The 24,285-nt window shown below is 37.3% G+C and overlaps 1 protein-coding gene across 11 annotated transcripts in view; it reads left to right on the top strand.

Moving 5' to 3' along the window:
• Window positions 1-24,285, top strand: part of NCKAP5 (NCK associated protein 5) — a 1,051,318-nt gene that overhangs the window by 477,481 nt on the left and 549,552 nt on the right. For all 11 annotated transcript variants that reach the window (XR_011074154.1, XR_011074153.1, XM_068545242.1 and 8 more), the window contains one exon: window positions 12,817-12,880. Coding sequence is in view for 9 of the 11 variants with exons in the window: in XM_068545242.1 (XP_068401343.1) it covers window positions 12,817-12,880 (64 nt within the window). In the remaining 2 variants the exon portion in view is untranslated. The remainder of the gene's footprint in view (window positions 1-12,816; window positions 12,881-24,285) is intronic.

Raw genomic sequence — 24,285 nt, forward strand, 5'->3', positions numbered from 1 at the left:
TTTGCAAACCATCCCCAGTCTGGAAGACCAACTAAGTCAATAGTCTTATAATAGAGTAGGACGACAGCACTTTATCTTATACTAGACATCACAGTAGCCTTAGTAAAAAGAAGATGAAGTTGAAAGTACTAAAAATATCTTTGTGGCTAAGTTAATGTGTACTTGTAGAGGTTTAGATATGAAGTGTGCCATTTGAGTCATTCATATGGACTTCTTGACCTTTTTTGAGAAGTGGCATGTAAAAGGAGTGAGTTTCTTAGATGAAAAACAACAAGAACAACTTTGCAGTAGATATTTTATAGTTCTACAGTCATAAATTCCTTCTGACTTTTTGCCTTCTGACTTACTATGGCTCTTAGCGTGTCTGAAATGTGACTGCCATTTCCTCTAGAAAGACTTCCTTGATTCTCTTGGTCAGAAGTATTTAAGTACTCCTTCTACTGAAACTATGTGACACTTGATTGGGGCACCCATTATATTTTACCAAGCTACTTGTATATTTGTATGTAGAGAGAGGGATTATGTCCAAACACATGTAATTGATAGATTTTTTTTTTTTTTTGGCTGTGTTGGGTCTTCGTTTCTGTGCGAGGGCTTCCTCTAGTTGTGGCAAGCAGGGGCCACTCTTCATCGCGGTGCGCGGGCTTCTCACTATCGTGGCCTCTCTCTTGTTGCGGAGCATAGGCTCCAGACGCGCAGGCTCAGTAGTTGTGGCTCACGGGCCTAGTTGCTCCGCGGCATGTGGGATCTTCCCAGACCAGGGCTCGAACCCGTGTCCCCTGCATTAGCAGGCAGATTCTCAAGCACTGCGCCACCAGGGAAGCCCAATTGATAGATTTTATATTAGACTATAAGTACATCTGAATGTATTCCTTTGCTAGGGTTGCCCTAACAAAGTACCACAAACTGGGTGGCTTAAATAACAGAAATGTATTGTCTCACAGTACTGGAGGCTAGACGTCTAATATCAAGGTGTTGGCAGGGTTGCTTCCTTCTAAGGGCTGGGAGGAGTATCTGCTCCATGCCCTTTGCCTAGCTTCGGGTTTGCTGGCAATCTTTGGCATTGCTTGATTTATAGAAGAATCTTCCCAATCTCTTCCTTCATCTTCCCATGTAATTCTCTCTGTTTGTACCTATCTTCAAATTTACCCCCTTTTTTAAGGGCTTCAGTCATAGTGGATATTAGGGCTCATTCTAATGACCACATTTTAACTTGATTACCATAAAGACACTGCCTCCAATGAGGTCATGTTCTGGGACTTCAACATGTAAAGTCATTCACATTTTTAGGGGGACGCAGTTCAACTCATAACACTGGATATAGACACATTGTTTTCTAAGACATGATGCTTCTTGACTACAGGGTTTAAGCCTTAACTTGTCATTGTGTCTTCCCCAGAGCCTAGCAAAGTGCCTCCGACATAGTAGGCAGCATGGTACTTGTGGGATGAATTTATGGCATTGCTAATCCACCCTAAAAGCCACCATTTTGTTGAGCAGAATTTTCCTTGTATGTGTGGCTCATTCCACAAATGAAGAAGGAGGATTTAGGGGATAAACTATTCTGTGTTGCAGCCTTACCAGGGTCTTCATTACCTCCTTCAGCTTCTTCCTTTAGGATCTCATAAGCCTTGTTTTTCTCAGCCTAGACAGATGGCTTGAATCTCCTCGCAGATACTATCTTGGGACCTTCATGAAAATAGAGACAGAATGAGATTTCAGGGCCATTGATAATTGAAAGCCATGGAAACCAAATAAACTGTAACATGAAGGCTGTTGTCTCACACACCCACAGGTATGCAGTACTCCTTAGGAGATGGTTAGCATGTGTTTTCTTTTCCTTAAGAATTGTCTTTCCATATTAAATGACATATCGCCCATTACCTTTGAATGTTACCAAAATTGATGGAAGAAAATCAAACACTGTTAATGAAATTCTTTTGTTTTTCAGTTTTTTCTTATTTGCCAGACATAAAACAAACCTAGGTGTGTCTTTTTAGTGGAATTTTAATGTTAAAAGGAGAATTATGGGTATAGAACATGAGAACATAAGAAATTCATGTTTCTTAGAAAACATGGAAACATAAGGATTCCTCATTCAAGAATCTAGGCTTTTCAGAAGTGAAAATTAAGTTTAAAAAATTAGGTAGTTCTTCCATGATTCGTAGAAAGGTATATCTCAAGGAAATTCTTTTTTGAAGTCCTTGAGCTGGCTTTACACTCAAGGAAGAAGTTACCGCAAGAGTTAAGACTCAAATTTCCTATATTGAAGTTGGGGGAATTTTTTGTTGCAGTGTGTATTTTAGAAACACATTAGGTAGGAGACTTTTGGGATTTCCTTCTGCCCCAAACAAAGAAAAGAGAAGAAAATGGGGTTCTTTTAACTCAGTATTGTGTTCAATAAAGTTACTAGACCCTGTCTTTATAAAAAATGTTGTGATTAAAGCACATATTCTTCTAGTGAAAGCTAATAGTTCTAAGGAGTAATAAAGGGGAGAATTCCCCAGAAAGACAAGTTTATTTCTTCATTGGTTTATTTATTTGATAACAAGAGTACGTGGTACATCTAAAGTGTGCAGAACGCTACAAGTGCGTTGGTAGTGGTAGGTTTTATTGGCGCATTTTGTTAAGCTCTGGTGGGGCATGGGACTAACCTCTGATACTTAATACAGATGAAGGCAGCCTGTGATCTTGCCTCAAGTCCATGAGGCTGTCTTTGCCCTGAATCATGATCTTTCATTCAATGAGGATGTGGTTTGTGCCTCAGACACACAAAGAGCATGAAGTCCTAGCCGTCTGAGTCTTATAGCCCAGTAGGGTTGAGAAACAGGTAAGCAATTAGGATACAGTGGGTGACACAAGTGGCTGTATGGATGAATCAGTGAACCACTAAATGAAAATGTGGATGTCATTTGAGACACCCATTTTTGAGAGTGGAAGACCATTCATTATAAAACAATTGTTTTTAAACGTTTATTTTATATTGGAGTGTATTTGATTAACAGCGTTGTGTTAGTTTCAATTGTACAGCAAATTGATTCAGTTATAGATATACATGTATCTATTCTTTTTCAAGTTCTAGAACACTTAACATTGCATCATATTTAGAGAACTTTTAGAAAATTCTCCAGAAATGTAGAAAATTGGAGAAAAATTTTAGAAATCTTCAGAAAGCTCCATGAGGAGCAGCATGTGGACAGAAGACCTTCAGAAAGGCAGGCAACTGAAATTAGAGTGTGTGTTTGTTTTTACTAATGATCTCTGTATTCCAATGTACTGTATTCTCTAAAAAAGTTTCTGGTTTTTTTGTTCGTTTGTTTGTTTGTTTGCTTGGTGGGAAGGGAATCGGTTAGTCAGCACAGCGCACTGTTACTACACTTCCTCTCTCTCCCACAGTCAGTGTGTGTGAGTGCTGTCCTGAGTCCCGCTGCCTTAGTGTTTGCTGACCCAAATCGTTTAATGTCACCAATTTAGAACCACTCTCAACTTCCTGACTGTTATGCATTGTGGATGTTAATTGATTCCTCTAAAGTATGGAATAAGAGGGTGATTTTTGGTATTTATAAGTTTTAGGGCCAACACTGACATTATGCGTTGGAAAAAGTTGTATGGTTTCTTTCATCTGGGTTGTAGCTCCCAAACTTTCTCTAAATCTGTTCCTGCCCTGAATATCTGAGTGGATGAGTAATTAAATGATCTGCTTTGGAAAGGCTAATTAATTTAACCATTACTCAGGGACTGTTGCCCCCGATCTCCCCATCTGCCCACTCCACAGGCGCACCTGGCACTCGACATTGTCCTGCCTCTGTGGCCGGCACCTCCCCAGGATGCCTGTGTATGCGGAGAATGGTTCTAGGCCTCCGGGGAGAGCAGACCTGCTCTCTTCACCCACACACCAGGTCGCCACCATGCTCTTATTCTTGGGGCCCACTCAGGATTGGGGAAGGCTGATGATTTATTGAAACTTTTCTCTAAGATTTTAGAGTGTGACTCTGCCCCAAAGTGTAAATGAGAGTAATCATTTATCTCATTTCCTCTTGGGCATTTGGTGAGATCTTTGTAGGGAAAAAATATGGGGAGGGGGTGGTGTTAATTGAAACAGAATGTGTGCCTGAGCATAGGTTTATATTAGGAATTTCATTCGTATTTTTCTTCTACTCGGCTGGAGATGTAGGTTCATAGGACTTGGAATTCAGTGTGTCTTTGAAAAGTTAGATCGGTGGTTTTCCCATTGATTGCTATTGAAAGGGTTAAGGATGTTTCATCCTTGGACACCCCCATTATTTCTTGCATTATTGTGTTACCGACCAGGGTTCTTGCCTCCTTAGTCAATAGAAATTGATCGGAGGCCAGACAAGAAATGCAGGCAAGGCTTTATTGGGGCCCCTGCTGCAGCAGCGGGGAGCGAGAAGAAGCAACAGGTTCCCTTGCTCACTCGTTCCGCGAGGCAGGCCGAGCTGGTTCCTAATATGGGGTGAAGGTAGGGGTGTGTCCAGGGGTCGGGCTGGAGGGGGGGCTTAGGTGGTCTGCCCACCCCTTTGGTGGTGCTGTGTGCAGGGGGCATGCCCAGTACCCTGCTTTTGCTCCCTGCTCTTCAGAAGTGGCAGTTGGGTTTTTTGATCTCTTTGTATCTTGTTGTCCATAATTTGCCTTGTCTGCGCATGCACACATTTTTAGTCCCTTATAGTTTCTTTGTATTTTTTTGCTGGACAAGATGTTTGTCCAGGTGCCAGCACTGTAGCAAAGGGTCCCAGGTCCCAGGTCCCAGCCTGTTTCAATTGATGATTCCTTCTCTAGCAGTAGAGGCGGTGGTTAATAGGTGATGATAAATACAGAGGCACAAGTTCTAGCAAATGGGATTTTAACTAAATAAGTATTCATCACTATTTTGCAGATTTGGAAAAACATGCATGGTTGTATTTAAATTTAACAGCTAAGGCACAGTGGGCATGTTTCCCAGCCTACTTGAGCCTCAGTTTCCCTGTGGAAGATAGGAGTCACTGTACATCAGCAGCGCTCAGACTGTGGACCGGGGGCTCCAGGGGCCCTATGACTTTTTCAAGAATTCAGAGGTCAAAACTGTTTTTCTAAGAGTACTAAGATGTTATTTGTCTTTTTCACTCTCATGGGCATACGGTGGTTTGCCAGAGGCTTTTCAACATGTTAACATTGCAACATCCTGAGTACAGAAGTAGATATGGGAATCCAGATGTCATTTTTGTTAGCCAGACATTAAAGACATTAGCAAAACTATAAAACACTGCCATTCTTTTTACTAATTTTTGTTTTGGAATCTATAGTTGTATGTCATAATTATATGTTGTTTACCTGTAATGGAATTATTATTGTTATTTCAAATAAATTAATATATATAGTATTTGTATTTTACTATATGTAAATATATGTAAATTAATGTATATTTAGAGTCTTGGTTTTCATTTTGAATACCGTAAACATTGACAGATACAGCCCACGTAAACAAAAGCTCTTTGAAGTCCTCAAAGATTTTTTTTCAGAGTGTAAAAAGGTTCTGAAAAAGTTTGAGAAGCATTGCTGTGTGTCCTGGAGATGATAATAATACCTGCCTCATGGGATTGTTGGAAGTTTAAATATTTCACGTATCTAGAACCGTGCTTGCCATACTAACTGTTCAATAAATATTAACCATTACTCTTATCTTTTAAAATTGTGGTATGATGTATTGGAGTGGAAAAGGCTGAAGAAGTCGGTCGAGTATCTCTGAAAAGTGACCTGGATAAAACCATGACCCAAAGGGGCAGCACTTGGAACTGAACTGAAGTCCAATACCATCACCTGCCAAACTTAAGGAATTTAGGGAATAGTGCAACCAAGACCTATAATAGAGATTCTCTATAATTAAAAGACTTGTGGAAACAGACCTGTTTTTCTATATGACTTGTTGCTAAAAAGCATGAAATTTGAAAAATAACTTTCTTAGAAATAGGAGAATGCACCTTCCCATTTAAAGGCAGTTTAATTTCTATTTTTTGATAAAATCGTTACCTAACGTTTATTTTAAAAGCTAGCTTTGAATCCAACTTTGAATACCCAGCACTCATGTTATGCTTAGTGCATCTTATGACACAGGTGTGCCTACATATGCTTTCTGTCTGTTAGACCCTAAGCTCTCTGATTTTAGAACCGTCTTATTTATCTTTATTTCCCAGTGCCTAGTACTGGGCCAGGCCTCGCATGAACTCATTAAACTCACTTTAAGTGTTTGCTGAATGAATTAGAATTTCCATCATCATTGGATTACTGTATATAATCAGCAGAATATTCCAAATAAATTAAAATAGAGATAGATGTATATATTATATAATACATAAAAATAACTGAGTTTTAAATACTTTAGAATATAGGAGCTTAACCTAACAACTGAAACTAGCATGAAGGTCCAGTTTGGGGGGATATTAGAAGATTCTTTAATATCCCAATCTCTTTCCCACAGTAAAGGAAATTGACTTTGGGTTTGTAAGATGCCCCAGAATGTTTTTTTTTTTTCTTTTTAAATACATAATGTGAGCATGCTGAGTTGTTATGCTTTATTTTTCCAGGAGAGTCAAGTAGAAATTGTACAGATTAGCTGGCAATTTGATGAAAACACACAGAGTATTTACTGCACTGACAGCTTGCTGGATGTGCATTTCGATCTGCACCCTTCAAATGCATTGTGTGTATAGAGCAGTCTAGGGTGATGAGACTCACAATGAGTAGAAGTAATTCTCCGCACTCACCCTGAGTGCCAGTGCGGCCCTTCCTCCAGGGCAGCCTCACGGGGGTCCCATCTGCCTCGTGGAGAGCAGGGCTGCACCGTGGCGTCATCCTTACCCATTGAGGACGGGTGCAGGGCTTCCTTGAAAATGGCAACAGAACACTGATTTGTCTCCAGACAGGCCTGCCTTCCCCACTCCCGCAACAGATGGCTGTTCGGTGCCCAGAAGTCGGACGTCTCCACACATCACAAACTGAATACAGTCCCCCTTCAAAAGCTTCTTACCCCTTGGGGAACATTTTTCTAAACATCCAAACCTTGCAGGTCTTTTCTGGCTTTTACAAATGCCAGCATCCTGTTGGTATCACTGTAGGCAATCTTTCCATGGGCTTAACGTGCAGATGTATCTGTGGTATTCTGAAGATCCATGGTTCACATAAATAACTTTGTTGTTGTTTATTATGATCTTTAGTTGAGATTGTCTGCGGCTGCACTGAAGGATTTAGAAACCTGGGACTAATTCGCCATTTGTGCGTAAAATTGAATAAAAATGTAGCTCTGTTTCATCCTTCTTGGAGGGAAAGATTCTCTTTGCATTTAACTGAAAGAGAAGTTAAGTGTTGTCACCACTTTTGTTTTATTGTTTGTTTATTCTTTATATCCTTCTTTTATCCCTGTTCTGTAAGTAAGGGTCCACAGCTCTTGATAAAATATCTCTGGGCATTTGTTTTGCAATCATGAAGTCAATACCCCCTTCGTAATGAGCTACTGGCTTTGCTACAAACACAAAACAAAACAGAGACGTATTGCAAAAGCAGAGTTGTCAGTTTTTAGCAGATGAGTGAAGACCTTCAAATAGGAACACAAGTATTTGGGAGTGTGTTTAATTTGCCTTGGGTAGCATACAAGGCAAGGATTCCTTATTTTTTACACAAAGCTGTTTTTAAGAACCCCGAATTTGCATAAAAAAGATGATGGTCCCAGTTGGTTTCACACGTATATTGGGACCATGGGAGTTTGAAGATATGGTTTGCCAAGGGACTACTAAACCCAAGGGCAGATGAGATTACTGTAAAAAAAAAAAAAAAAAAAAAACCCGTTTATTTTTAATACTTTAAGTTCATAATTTGAGCCCAGAAATATTAACATCTAGAAATCCTAAGAATTTGATCATAGATAATTTCACCCATTCAACAACTCCATTACTTCCTTAATTTTAATAAAGAATGACAATTCTTCTTTCATACACAAAAAAATACAATCCCTACTAAGAAAAACTCCTGCTGGCATAAACTGCACACACATGGAATACCAAAAACTTGAAAGATTTGGGAGGTACAAAGTATAGAACCTCAAGAAAGAACCTTTTTGGTGTGTTTTAGCCTTGAAACCCTCTTTTCAAAGGAAATATGTTTCAGAGGCCTACTACATAAAATAGCTCCTAGTACGTAAAATTGGGGTACCCTTCCTGTAGTGGAACTTAACTGGCACTGGTCTTGCCCACCCACCCTGTAGAAAACCCTGGGCTGTTAGTCGGAACCCTTAGAAGTCTTTGCTCCATGACATTATATATGTTGCATTTCCTGAATAAATGATTTAGAGCAATTACAGAGCATGGACCCAAAGAGGCATTTGTATTTGTTGGTCATGCAAATTGTCCTTCACCACCAGGCTGCTTTGAATGAGAGTAGATCCCATAAAGTCGACTAAAGCGATTTTCCAATTTGTAAATTAGGATGACCAGAGAGCAGGGTTAGGGTTGGGGATTATCTTTCCTGTGACCCAGACTACTCTGAGATTCTCCACGTTTGTGTCACACATTTCCACATGGCTGTTTGAAGTCGGGCACGTCTCTGCTCATGTGGCAGTAGGTCAAAAGTAAAGTTGACGTTTCTAGTTTTACGTATTTTACTCTCTGTTTCACCAAATCAAGTGGCTAATGTGCTACCACTTCTGAGATGTTGGTTTTCTATGTTGGTTCATTCATACTTTATTGAAGGCCAAAAAATAAAATGTGTGGGCAGACTACAAAATTTTATGATTTATTAATATTTTCCTTCTTAAAAACTATGTAATGGCTAAAACCATTGGAGTTTTCTTTCAAATTGAACTGAATAAGATTTGACAAGCACCTATACCGTGTGATATTTCCTAATAGTGTGATAAAGGAAATCTATTTTAAGGATAAAATAATGATGTTCCTAACCTTTACACTGTATTAGGATTATTTTTATCATTTAGTAGGATAATAGTGATACGAGAGACTCTTGTTCTGTTTCTAGAAATGTCTTCTTTGTGCTGAACTGCTCTTCTAAAAAATTAGTAGGCTATTGGTATATATATTAAATCTTTCTCTGAAGATTCAGCGATCAGAAATGATGATTCCAGGAAATTTTCCAGAACGTTCTTCCATTTCTAGTTCTGTATCTATCTTTGGGGCGAAGTTCTCAAAGTGTGGGCCTGGGACGCTGGGTGCTTCCAAGACCCTTTTAAGAGATCCACAATGTCAAAACTATTTTCATAAGCTAGTATTTGCCTTTTTTTACTCACATTCTTTCGTGGGTGTGTAGTGGAGTTCTCTAGAAGCTATATGACGTGCTCTCACAACAAGTTGAATGCGGAAGCAGATATGAGAATCCAGCTATCTTCTGTTAAGCCAGATGTTAAAGATATATTTGCAAAATTTTAAAGCAGTGTCACTCTTCTTATGAAATTTATTCTTGTTTTGGAATATAATATTTTTCATAAAAATGTTTTACTTATGTTACCATGGGTTTATTAATTTTTAATGAATTTATAGGTAAATATTTTTTAAAACTACCTGTTTTCATTTATATATGGTAAAAATCTATGAACGTAACCTACTTGAACAGAAAGTCTTTTGGTCAACATCAGTAGCTATAACCCATGTAAACGAGCTCTTTTGGGTCATCAGTAACTTTTCAGAATGCAAAGCAGTCCTGTGGCCCAAATATATGAGAACTGCTGTACTATTATCCCCTCATTCAATGTTCTTATATAGGAATTTACTTTGTTGACGCTTACTCAGATATTTACCTGGTAGACCATGGAAGCTGTGCTTATCATAATTTAAGATGTGTGTAAAAAGCTTTTGTGGCCAACTAGAACCAGAAGGTGCCCTGTGGGAATCATTGTGTATGCGTGTGTGTGTGTTGTGTACTCATAAATGCAAATTGGTAGTTATTAGAAATTCTATCATGCTAGGCAAATTGGTATTAGATTCTGTGTCTGATTCCTCACTCAGCAAATCGCAAACATTTATTTTGTTTCTACTAAATGGCCCTTAGTAGGTGTTATAGAGATGGACTAAATGTGACCTCAGCATTCAGGGCAGCAGCTGGTACAGTGCTATACCACAGCTGCACCACACTACACCAACTACACCACAACTGACCACGTGCAAAAATGCATCAATCAGCAATTTTGGCTGCCACCCTTGTGGTGAAGGAGGAACTTATGGGCTTGTTTAGAGGAAAATATATACTAAATAAACAGTCAAGGAAAATATAAGACAATGTGGATTAGAGTTTAGACTAGAAGGTAAATGTCTCCGTATTCAGTATACAGAGAAAACAATGAGTTCAGGTATTGTTATATTAACTTAATTATCATCCTTAGTACCAGAGTAGCTTCTGGGTTCTCTTTATTTAGTTTCATGGAGTTATACATCCCAGTGAGAAATAACTTATAGATTATTTTGGTAAAAATTTTGACAGTGTAATAGTAAACCTTTCAATCCATGAATGTGGTGTGTGTGTGTGTGTGTGTGTGTGTGTGTGTTTATGTGTATGTATAAAATCTCCTTTAATTGTTCTAAGCATTGTTTTGTGGTTCCTATGTAGCAGTTTAAGTCTTTTATTACATTTATTCCCTAAGTATTTTATGTTATTACAGATTCTTTAAACTTAATTTTCCAATTGTGTGTTGCTAATACATAAAAACATAATTGATTTTTGTATATTGACTTTTATCCTGTGACTTTGCTAAATTATTAGTTGTATTGTTGTTTTGTAAATTCCTTAGGATTTTCTGGTTAGAAAATTATGTCATCTGTAAATATGAACAATTTTACCTCTTTCTTTTTGTTAGTTGTGTCTTTAATTTCTTCTTCTCACCTTATCAAACTAGGTAGGAGTTATGCCGCCTTTGAACTTTCACAAATGAGATCATAAAATATATACTCTTCTGCATTTGCTTATTTCACTCAACGGTACTGTTGTGATGAGGTCTTGATTATTCCTTCTCAGTAGTTTATGGTATTTCAATGTATAACTATGTTCAGGTTTATCCATTCTACTGTTAATGGGTGTGTGCCTTTTCAGTTTAAGGTTATTACAAGTAGTCCTCCTATAAACATTCTAGTACATGCCTTTCAATGAACATATATATGAGTTTCTGTTGAGTTTATACTTCAGAGTGGACTTACTGAGTCATAGAATATAAAGTGTGTTCTTCTCTATTTTTTTTGTCCTCATGAGTATTTACCATGTGTTTAATTTTCATATTAAGCCAGAAGTCTGTCGCATTCTTCTCTTCCCTCTGTCTTTTCATCTGCTCATCGGGACTTGTGTCAGAGAACACGTGTAGGCTCTGTGCCTTGCTTACCTCAAAAAGAGGCACGTGACCCCATCTCTCTCTGGCTTCTTCCTTCTTACCTTTTTGCCCCTCTCATAGGGTATAAGCACAGGTCCTGCTCTAGGCTCCCAAAACTTGTATCCCCCAAAAGTCTCCTGATTCTAATTTTCCTCCTTCTAGTCTGTGTCTTTAGGTGTTTATTCAGAGAGAGAACTATTCCTACTAAAAAGCTACTCCACTTTAACCGAACTAAAATATTGGGCTGGCCGAAAAGTTCGTTCGGGTTTTGTGTAGCATCTTACTGAAAAACCCAAACGAACTTTTTAGCCAACCCAATACATGCCTTCTTGATAGTCTTGGGCATTTCAAAGACACAAGCAGTTAGAAGGGGAGAAATCCTCTCCCTCCTCTGGGATTCAGGTTGCTTCCTCTCTGTTTACATGTAGCTGAATCCTGTGTAGAGGGAGGGCTGAGGGATGAAATAGCTTCACACCTCGGTAGCAGTAGAGGATTTCAGGGAAACTTCTTGCTAGAACTAAGATTTGAGAATTACTGGAAGAGTTCACTTATCCCTACTTCGTCTCTCAGCTATTTTAAGAATAATTGAAAAGCTGGCCAAAATGAAGATATCTGTCACTTTACAAAAGTAGTCTTAAAATTTTGGTGAATATTAGATTTTTTTGTAAGTGAAATCAGAATTGCAATTATAAAGGACACAAAATGAACCCTGTTGTGAACTGAAGAATACTTAAATAATCTGACTTTCAATTCCATATTTTCATATTTCCTAGACCATGAAAAATGACATGCAGAATTTTTATTTAGGTTTTGAACTAAGGAGAACCTAAAGTTTGATTGTAATATTACTACTTACCAGCTGGGGGCTCCATATGTTATTTAGCCTCTCTTAGCCTCAGTTTCCACATCTATGAAATGGGGATAATAAAACCTATCATAGGGTTGTTTTCAGGCTCATATGAGAGAGGTAAAATGCTCAGCCCCATGCCTGTTATGTAGCAAGCCTGCAAAGGATCTTCTATTTTTATTTCGAGAATGGTACAGAGTTACATTTTGTTTGCTTTATTAAATTCAGTATCAGCACAGGGCAACAAAATAAATAGGAATAATGAAAACTATTTATGAGCAAAATTGATACAGAAAGAACAACTGAAATATTTTAGCTGCGGAAAATTTATTTACAAATGATATATGTTAATGAACTTAAAGGGAAGCTTTGAGTTGGCATTGAGCATTCATTTGGCTATTATAAAATCCAAGGCAAAAGATCTCTTTCATGACACGCAGTGAAAACAACGCACTCATGACCAATCACTTTAAATATTTATAGAAAGTTTAGTGGAGGAAGTGAGCTAAACCAAGGAAGGGATTCCTCTGGAGACCTTAGAAGAATGTTTTGAAGCCAGGCCAGTGTACCTCTGCCTTGAGAAGGATGGTCAACTAATCATGTGCTTTTGCTTCTCCAGGGAGAAGTTGGCTGTGGCCCGACTGCAGAGAGAAGTTGCCCAAAGAAGAAGTGAGGGGGCCATGGTAAGTCCCGGCTGGTCTGTCCTGATTCCCAACCTCCCTTCGGAAGTCTCCGACTTGAAAGGCATTTTTGTCTCGTTAAGGATTTCAAAGGAAAATATTTGCTTGTGGCAAACTGAATGCTGTATTGGTAAATAATATGTTTATAATGCAGTTTAAACGGATCTGCCATTTGCCGAGAGAGCGGGCAATATTAATTGGGAAAAAGAACTCTTTGAGCTTTAAGGAGGATGTTCAAATGTTCAAAGGGTTGTACGGCTTTATTTCCTGAAGGTCTACTGGATGGCCCAGGCTTCCAGCTGTGAGCACAATGTCCAGTAAAGGAGCGATCTCAGATTTTTCAGATAAGGACAGTGTAACTTAATTCAAGCCTCTCAGTTCTTCCAACCTGAAAAATAAACAGCCTAAAAGAACACTCAGCTGTTTGCTGATGTAATTGTCTTTTATCGTCTTCCTTCTCTCCACTCTCTGTGGTGTAACCTCCCTGTCCATTTCAGTGTGTGCCATTTAGGAAACTGATGTTTCCTTGTGTTTTGAATTGTACTGAAAATCAATATGGTGGTTCTGGCCTGCACGTAGCAACTTCATTTTGTAGACTTTCTTTGCCAAAATATCTGCCTGTGTGCCCCTCTAGTATCAGAGATGGCTGTCGAGGGACCTGGGGAATGGACTTGTGTGGGTTAACTGCTGCTGCTATCTCTGAGAAAAAAATACGACATCAGATTTTTTCCCCCACGTATAACAAAACAGTGGCACGCGTGCAACTTTTCAGCGAATGCTTTTTTGAAAAGAGAAGCCACATATTTTCAGACCCTGAAAGCTGCTTCCATTTGATTTCATGAGAGTTAATGGACAATTCATCTGCTGAAAAGTGTAAGAAATTTGTAAAATAAGCTGGCCTTGAACTTCTCTCAAGAGGGAAGGCAGAGGGCTGGAACAAGAGGTTGAATGTTGAGTGGATTCTGGAAGGTTCCGTGGCCCCTGAGCATGCTAAAATACTTGGTGATCATGTTGTTTGCTCTGCTAGTGATCTTAAGGCAAAGAGCACCTTGACTGTTCCAACAATACGAGGAAGCTGCTGGCAGGCGTCTTTGAGCACTGACATGGGAATAAGTTGAAGAAAATGAAGGTTTAGTTAAAGGGTGAACTGAAAATGTTCAATCTGGACTTCTACTGCATTGCAAAATGTTTCTGAGCGAGGCCATTCTGTAATGTTTCCATCTTTGTTCAGGCTAGCTAGCTCCTGTTCAACACTTCATCAGCTATGTTCGAAGTGAAGGTGAAGAAGTGACAGCTTTTCTAGGTCTGTTTCTTCATCCTTAAAATGAGGAAGTTGGGATTGTATGATTTGCAGCCCTGCGAATGAGCGTTTGTTCATGTAAAGTTTTTATAATGGGAAGATTGTTCTGGTCATAACTAAATGTTATTTAAGTTCATAAGAACAGGCCCCTAAAGAATGTATCTTTCTGATTCTGACATTGAATGAGCCTGAGTTGAAATCATCTCAGACAGATAACTGTCGAGTTTTTCATGAAACAAAACCCCCTTTAAAAACATTATAGAAGTTATTGTTCAGTGTAGAAAATACTCAGAAAACACCGGCAAACAAAAAGTGACTCTGGTTGCTCAAAAACCAGCTTTGGAAAAGTTACCAGCGTTTTGTTACTCATCTTTAAATAATGTTAATGAAAAAACACATTTATGTATTGACTGATTTAACAAGTAAGTTATGGAGCACCTAACCCTAACCCTACCCAGCACTATTCTAGGCATTGGGGAAGCATCAGTGGAAAAAACAGGCAAACATCTGAGAGCTTACATTCTAGTCACTGGGGAGACAGGTGTTTGATGGAATTACCGTCAGATGGTGGAGGCAGCTATGAGAAAATAAGATCAGGGTAGGGGAAAGTGGGATGGTAGGGGATCAATATGAGTGTTCTTAGTAGTAAATCACTGAAAAGTTAGTATTAGAGGGACGTTGAGGAGGAGAAGGAGTGAACCATGATGATAGTTGCAGCGGGGGGGTTAGCATTCCTGGCAGGGAGGTGAGCAAGTTCAAAGGCCTGGATTGCCTGAGGAACAGCAGGAGAAACAGGATGGCTGGAGGGCATGAGGGAGAGGATGAACAGTAGAAGATAATTCACAGAAGTGATGGGGGCAGAGGGGTATGTCATCAAGGTCCCCAGAGATCTCTGGCTCATGCTCTGAGTGACAGGATCCATTGGAAGGCTTTGAGTGAGTGCCCTGATGCCATCTGATTTACTACTATTCATACGACTGTTTCCCCCAATTCCATAATTGATCACATCTCAATTCTTTAGAGACACCTAAGCCCTGATTTTCATTTATGTCCTTTATTTTGCTTTTTTCTCCCTCTTTCTCGGTATTTTTTTCCCCTCTTTCCTTACCTAGTCATTCCCCACCCTGAATTTTCAACTTAATTATATGCTTCAGCTTTTCTGCTCCTAGGATTCATTTATTTCTGAAGGCCTGATTCTTTCAGTATCTGACAGCTCCTAAAATCAGGCAGTTCTATTAAGCCTCTGAATTTAATTCTTGCTGTTATGAGCCCAGAACTTTTCTTACGTTTTTAGCAGAAATGGAAAGCAGTTCATCACAACCAGATCACCTTATGCTTTTAAAGAATAATATTTACAGTATGCTATGTTTTATCCACATGAAAGGAAAAATGGTATGTATGGAAAAAGTTATATAAGTATTTTCAAAATGCTGTATAATTGAAGCAGATAATTATTTTAACAATCATCAGTGAACCTGTTATAATCAAAGTCTTTAATGCAAAACATGGCCTTTTAAAAATTTGACTACGCAATAAATCTTTCTACTTAAAAGTTTTTAAGGTAGTACCCAAGGCATCATTTTTGAGAGATTTCTTTTATTTTTTTTTAACACACTGTTTATTTTGGAACAATTTTAGACTTCCATGAAGTCGCACACCTGCATACTCTTTAACCAGTTTTCTAGTGTTAATACTTACGTAACTATGGTGTAATTATAGAAACTGAGAAATTAACATTGGCACATAACTATTAACTAAGTTCCAGATTTTTTTGGAATTTCACCAGTTTTTGCAATAATGTCCCCTTTCTGATTTAGGATTCAGTTCAGGGTACTGCATTGCATGTAGAAAGATTTCTTTTTGCTGGGTGATTGACACATGTGGGAATAAGAAAGAATATGGATTTGGGAATGAGGCAAGTCTGGATTCAAAGTCCAGCTCCATCATTAGTTAGCTATATGACCTTGGACACATTCCTTTACGGGTTTTTAACAATTCTGCCTGTGCTTTTGTTCTGTTAACTCAGGTCTTTACTTGGGAGAGCTATCTTTGAGTATATTATACGTTTCCTATTTGTTTCTTTGTTCTTTATTTGTTCTTCCACGAAACAACTATTGCCATTGTTTTCATACTTACCTTTCATTATTTTTCACAAACTGCTATAAGATCATGTTTCTCTTTATTCTGGGAGATTGTATTTCAGCTTGTGTTCTCTATCACTGGCTCAATTTACTGCAAGATCTTTTCTGTCCGTAAGACTTTGATGTCATCTTAAACTTTGTTATATGTAAAAAAGGCCCCTTCTACCCCAAGAGTATATTCATTCCCAGTATCTTCTAGAATGCATATAGTTTTTATTTTTCTATATGTAAATCTTTGCATATTCTAGGTGGAATTACATTGGTGTGAGGTAGGGATCAAAATGAGTGTTTGCCCAAATTAACTGTTCAATAAATGGTGTTGGGAAATTAACTAGTATCTAACCTTTCCTGTCGCATTTACCATCTTCCAAATTCAATCCCTATCAAGCCGCCTCAATTACTGGATGGCTTATTCTTTTCTATTAACCTTATTTAGTCTATTCTTACAATAGCCTAAATTGTTTTAATTACTAGAAATTTGTCTATTTAATATTTTATAGGCTGAATTCTTTCTGATTATTCTTTTTTATCCAAACTTAAAAAGATAATTTTATTTATTGAATAGCAATCAGGGTTCATGAGTTAAAAATATGTATTTGGATTTTTTTAAAAAAAGTATTTTTATATGTATTTATGACACAGGAGTATCTCAGAGACTATTTCAAAATGACATGAAAAATGGCTTAATATGTTTATTTTTTTTACATTTGTATTAAAATTTTTTTAAAGAATGTCACTTCTACCACTGTGAGTTTGTCTTTGTTTTTTATTAGTATCTCAAGAACACTAATATTCTACCAAACATAATTTTTTAAATGTTTGGTTTAGTTATGCAAAGTTAACAACACTGTGTGGTTCCTTGTCATCCCATTCTGTTTGGGAAAAAGAAAAATATCCATTTTTGATTACTCATCTCAAGACACTAAGGAAGCATAGTATCCCCATTTAACCTGTTGCAGGATTCCCTTTTTTCCTACATCTGGATATTCAGACACTGGCTGGGTGTTACCATACTGTACCATCAGCTAAATTCAAAACCGTATCCTCTTGTTTTTTTGCACAAGAACATCCAAGGAATAACTGTCAAAGATTAGGATATTTGACAGTTGTATCAGGAATTTGAGAAAAAGCAGAGAAGAGTTGGAGGAAGTAGGGAGATCAGAATCCTTGGACCCTCTGTGACATCCTTGCTGGAGGATGGGGCAAACTTAGGTCAGCAGAATCCCTCGCCAGATCTTATTCATTCAGTGCCACAGTATGAACAGCCAGCTGTGGTGATATCTGGAGTTAGCTGGATTCACTGATACAAAAACACATTAAACAAACTTCATGCCTGTGGACCCACAGTTTCTAGTGGGTCTCTGTTTAACTGCAGGGTTCTCTTCTTCAAATATCTGCATAGTGTTTGAGAGCTTTAGTCCTAGTCTTATTTTTAACTTGTTGGTTCCCTGCCCTGTGCAGCATGTGAGTTTATTTTCCCTCTTAGTCATCTGTAGAAAGCAAAAGTCACAGTGTTAAATAACTGTTATTTAAACAAGAAGAGATAATTTCTTTTAATTTAAGAGACGCATGTAGAAATAGGAACATTGCAAACAACCCAGGTGATATTGCCTTGGTGAGTTTTCAGGATTTTGCCCAGTGTGCCCTTCCTCTTGGCATTGCTGCACAGCTGTGTGGACAGCTGTATTGTCTGGCTTCTGATAGACAAGAGGGCAGCCAAGAAGGGAGATTCAGAGTTTGGAAACCCAGAAGTAAGGGGGCCTGAAGCTGTAGTACCTAAACATGTCAATTCCTACTGCTAGATTTCTTGGGGACAGGTGTTTAGTTTTGTTTCACAGCAGCGCAGTGGGTGATACAACCGATTTTCTAACTGCTAGTAGTCAAAGAAGGGGGATTAGGATTACAGGGTGAACTAACCTATTTTTCTGTTTCTTTTTTTTTTTTTTTTTTTGAGATGAAATTGACATATATCATTATATTAATTTGAGGTATACAACATAATGGTTCAATATATGTATACAGGTTTCCCCTGCTGTCTGAAAGGAGAACATTCCTATGAAACCTTTGGTAAGCGGAAATGGTGTAAAGCGAGACACAATTACCTTTTTTTGTAATAGTAAAAATAAGCTTTGGATTTCTTTTGGTTAGTGAAAAAAAGTACAAATGTAGGTCTTTCATAAAAGTGAAGTCGTGCAAAGCAAACTTTTAAAAAGCGGGGGCTACCTGTATTTTGCGAAACGATCACCACAGTAGGTCTAGCTGATATCCTTTGCCACACACTTACAAACTGTTTTTCTTGTGATGAGAAATTTTAAGGTCTACTACTCTCTTAGCAACTTTCAAATATAAGATACAGTATTATTAACTATAGTCACCATGCAATATATTACATCCTCAGGACTTACTTTATAACTGGAAATTTGTACCGTTTGACCCCCTTTACCCACTTTGCCCACCCCTCCCCTCTCCCTGCCTCTGTCTTTGTATCTATGAGTTTGTCTTTTTTTTTTTTTTTTTAAGATTCCACATCTAAGTGAGATCATGTGGTATTTGTCTTTCTCAGTCTCACTTATTTCACTTGGCATAATGCCCTCAAAGTCCATCCATTGTTGCAAATGGCAGCATTTCCTTCTTTTTTATGGCTGAATAATATTCCGTTGTATATACTGTATACTAGATTTCCTTTATCCATTCATTCATCAATGGACACTTAGATTATTTCCGTGTCTTACCTATTGTAAATAATGTGGAAACGAACATGGAGGTACATATATCTTTTCAAGATAGTGATTTTACTTCCTTTGGATAAATACCCAGAAGTGGAATTGCTGGATCATATGGTAGTTCTGTTTTTAATTTTTTAAGAAACCTCCGTATCGTTTTCCATAGAGTCTTTACCAATTTACATTCCCATTGATAGTACACAAGGGTTCCCTTTTCTCCACATCCTAGCCAACACTTATTTCTTGTCTTTTTGTTAATAGTCATTCTAACAGGTATGAGATGATATCATATTGTGATTTTGATTTGCATTTGCCGAGTGATTAGTTACATTAAGTACCTTTTCATGTACCCGTTGCCCATCTGTATGTCTTCTTTGGGAAAAGGTCTACAGGCGTCCCTTGGAGATATTGTAGGTTTGGTTCCAGACCATTGCAAAAAAGCGAATGTCACAATAAAGTGAGTCATATGAATTGTTTGGTTTCCCAGTGTGTATAAAAGTTATGTTTATACTGCACTGTCGTCTGTTAAGTGTGCAATAGCATTATGTATTAAAAAAAAATACATACCTTAATTTAAAAAATACATTACTGCTAAAAAATGTTAACCATAATCTGACAACACAGGATTGCCACAGACCTTCAATTTGTAAAAAACACAAATATGAAACACAGTAAAGTAAGCACAAAAAAACAAGCTATGCCTGTATTCAGATTTTCTGCCTATTTCTGAATTGGATTATTTGTTTGTTTGTTTGTTTTGCTGCTGACTTATATGAGTTCTTTACATATTTTGCATGTTAACTCCTTAACATATATATGATTGCAAATATTTTCTCCCATTTAGTAGGTTACCTTTTAATTTTGTTGATGGTTTCCTTTGCTGTGCAGAAGCTGTTTAGTTTGATGTAGTCCCCTTTATTTATTTTTCCTTTTGTTGCCTTTGCTTGTGGTGTCAAATCCAAAAAAATCATCACCAAGATTGATCTCAAGGAGCTCACTGCCTGTGTTTTCTTCTGTGAGTTTTATGGTTTCAGGTCTTATGTTCAAGTCTTTAATCCATTTTGAGTTAATTTTTGTGTATGGTGTACGATAGTGGTCCAATTTCATTCTTTTGCTTGTGTGACTATCCAGTTTTCCCAACACCATTTATTAAAGATACTGTTTTTTCCTCATTGTATATTCTTGCCTCCTTTGTCATAGATTAAGTGACCATATATGTGTGGCTATATTTCTAGGCTCTCTATTCTGTTCAGTTGATCTATGTGTCTGTTTTTATGCCAACACCATACTTTTTTTGATTATTATAGTTTTGTAATACGGTTTGAAATCAGGAAGCATGATGTGTCCAGCTTTGTTCTTCTTTCTCAATATTGCTTTGGCTATTCACATTTTTTTTGTGGTTTCATACATATTTTAGGATTGCTTGTTCTATTTCTGTGAAAAATACCATTGGGATTTTGATGGAAATTGCATTGAATGTGTAGATTGCTTTGGGTAGTATGTACATTTTAACAATATTAACTCTTCCAAGTCATGAGCACAGAATGTCTTTCCATTTATTTGTTTTTTCTTCAATTTCTGTCATCATTGTCTTAGAGTTACATTTGGTTTAACTCGTTCTTAGGTATTTTATTATTTTTGATGTAATTGGATTGTTTTCTTAATTTCTCTTTCTGATCATTTGTTATTAGTGTATGTAAATCAACCGATTTTGGAAAAACTTGGTTATAGTCTCATGAGAAGCTTGGACTTGTCTCCTTGTGTTAATATGTTGATGTTAGCAGCGGTCATGGCAGTTGAGTTTAAAGTATCATCCAAAGAGGAGAAGCATCTTGGACAACACACCATTCACAGTGTTTATCGTTAGCTGAAATATATCCATAGTGTATCTCTGGAAATAGAACCAGGGGTGTTTTTCTCTTGTTCACAACAGCCAACTTCATAAGTTAAAAAGCCAAGTAGACATGTCTTTCTAAGAGTTTAGAACGGTAGGTGCCAAACTTCAGGACATGTTTCTGTATATGTGCTAAATTTTGGAAATAGGCCCTGCGTATTATTTTTGTTCATTTATCTGTTCAGCTTATCCAAGAGAAAATAAAATGAAGTCATTGCTTTCATAAAATTTATACTATAAAATACTTATTGCACAAATACATCAATGTCATACTTTTCATGATCTCTGTTCACAGTCAGTAATACCAGAAATCAGTAATAACCCCTCAAAACAGAATAACTTCGAAATTTTTAATAAAATATTTTGTTATTCGCTTAAAAAAATTTTTGAAGTACAGTTGATTTACAATATTGTGTTAGTTTTAGGTGTACAGCAAAGTGATTCTGATATAGATATATATATTTTATTCACTTTTAAGCAAATAAATTATAAGAGAAATTAAAAATATTTAAGCTGAATGAAAATGAAAACACTCCATTTACACAAACTTAGGCAGTGTAATTAAATCAAAACTTATGGTGAGATATACACCTTTAAATGTATGTAATAGGAAAAGAAAAGATTTTAAATTAATCAGTCATTTAACTCAAGCAGCAATAAAGAATAATAAACATAAAGAGAGAAGAGGAAAGAAATAATGAAATAAAAAACAGAAACCAATGAAATACAAAATGAAAAAATAGTGCAGAGTTTTCAGCAACACTAATTTATCCATATACGCGTAAAAATTATAAGACAATTAGACTTGTGACCACTAACTAACTGGGTATTTGACATTAAGAATTATTGTCAATATATAGATATAAACTTGATATTATGGTCATATGTTTCAAAAGAGTTCTTACTGTTTAGAGATATACAGAGAAATATTTGCCAGTGAAGTTCTGTGATGTCTGGGTTTACTTCCAATAATACTGAAAGAGGAGAATAGCTGGAGGTGTAGATGAATCAAAATTGGCTATATTTGATAACTGTTGAAGTTGACTGTATATTATACATTTTTCTACTTTTACAAATGTTTAAAATGTTTCATGATAAAAAGTTTTTTAACCCCTTCCTCGCCCAGAAAGCTGCCAGGCTCTGATGATTTTACAGAGGAGTTCAACCAAACCTGTAGTGAAGGAGATAATATTTTATACAAATTGGTGCTGAAAGAAGATGAAAGAAGTATCTATCCCCAACTCACTGTTTAAAAAGTAAAAGCTAAACTTTTCATTTGAGAAAAGTTATACATTTACCAAACAATTGCACAGACAGTAGAGAGGTTTCCTGTATGCCTCATACCCAGTTTCCCAATTATTAACATCTTATTGTTTTATGGTACATTTGTCACAGCTAAGGAACCAATATCGATACATTATTATTAACTAAAGTCCATTCATTGTTCCCATTTCCATCGTTTCACCTCATGTCCTTGCTCTGTGTCAGGATCCTATCCAGGATAACCATTACATTTTCTCATCTTGTCTCCTTACGCTCTTCTTGGTTGTGGCAGATTCTGAGACTTCCCTTGTTTTTGCTGACCTTGACAGTTTTGAGGAGTCCTGGTTAGCTGTTTTGGGACATTTGTCTCAGTGAGATTTGTCTGCTGTTTTTCTCATGATTAGACTGGGATAGATTTGGGGGAGGGAGACCACAAGTTAAAGTGCCGTTTTTATCACATCGTATCAAGGTTGCGTATTATCACTATAACTTATCATTATTTAGGTGAACCTTGATCACGTGGCTGAGGTAGTATTTGTCAGGTTTCCACTGTGAAGTGTCTCTCCCACCACCCCTTCCATACCGTCCTCTTTGGAAGGAAGTCGCTCTGCACGGCCCACGCTTAAGGAGTGTGCAGCAGTGTTCTTCCTCCTGAGCGTGCAGTATCTATGTAAATTATTTTGAATTCTTCCACGTGGGAGATTTGTTTGTTCTTTCCTGTTTATTTATTCAATCGTTTATATTACTATGAATGCATTGATATTTACTTTTATACTTCGGGTTATAAACCAACATAAACTATGTAATTTTGTTGCTCTATTTGTTCGGCTTTGGCCATTAGGAGCCCTTTTAGTTGGCAATCTTGTCCCTCTCACACACTATCATCATTGTTTTTGTTTGTTTTCCTTTCCTTGCCTTGCCTGTTCTTTTCTTTCTTTTTTTTTTTTTCCTTTCTTTTCTTTTCTCTTTCTTCTTAGCACTTTCTTACTTTCTGGTTTTACAAGATACTTCAGGCTCATCTTGTATATTTCCCTCCCGCAGTCTTAGAATCAGCCATTTCTCTAAGGAGCACTGGTTTAATGGACAAGGGTATTTGAAACCAAGATCTGGTTGCTAGGTGCCAACTCACTTTTATGAGGCTTATTTAAAGTGGAATTTATTCCAGGAATGCAATGATTGCTTGACATTAGAAAGTCGAGGGAGCTTCCCTGGTGGTCCAGTGGTTTAGACTCCGTGTTCCCAATGCAGGGGGCCCAGGTTCAATCCCTAGTCAGGGAACTAGATGCCACATGCCGCAACTAAGATCCCACGTGCCACAGCTAAAGATCCCACACACAGCAACGAAGATCCCGTGTGCTGAAACTAAGACCCGGCGCAGCCAAATAAATAAATAAATATTAAAAAAAAAAAAAGAAACTCGATTAAAATAATCGACGGCAGTTACAGATTAAACACAGAGAACAAACCCTCAACAGATACAGAGTAAAACGTTTGATAAAATTCAATACCAATTCACAATAATTTTTAAAAAAATGTAGTCAGCCAAGAACAAAAGGATGTTTTCTTAAATTGATAAAAGGTGTCCATGGAAGATCTTTAGTAAAAATTGTGCTTAATGGTGAAATGGTAGAAGCGTTCCTTTTAAAATCCATAACCAGACCAGGATGCCGCCTGTCACTGCTGCTATTTATTTTTATACTTCTGGTCCTAACTAGCATACGATAAGTAAGTGATGTAAGGGTTGGGGAGAAAGCAGTTTGTATTATATGCAAATAATGATTGTCTAAATAGAAACTTCAGACAAACTTTTAGAAGATTGCTGGGTATAAGATGAATATACAAAAGTTAATAGAAATCCTGCATATCCATCATCAACTCTTAGAGTTGTTTTAAAAGACAGTACTTAAAATAGTTTTTTAAAAAGGCATCTAAGAATAAATCTAAAAAGGAACACATAAGATATTGATGGAGTAATTGTTAAAGAGTATAAAAGAGGAGAGAGAAATTAGTGGAGAGATGGGCCATATATTCTTGGAAGGGAAGACTCAGTACCATAAAGGTATCCACTTACCCCAAAGTGATTTATA

The sequence above is a fragment of the Eschrichtius robustus genome, chromosome 5, assembly GCF_028021215.1.
Source record: "Eschrichtius robustus isolate mEscRob2 chromosome 5, mEscRob2.pri, whole genome shotgun sequence".
Classification (NCBI taxonomy): domain Eukaryota; kingdom Metazoa; phylum Chordata; class Mammalia; order Artiodactyla; family Eschrichtiidae; genus Eschrichtius; species Eschrichtius robustus.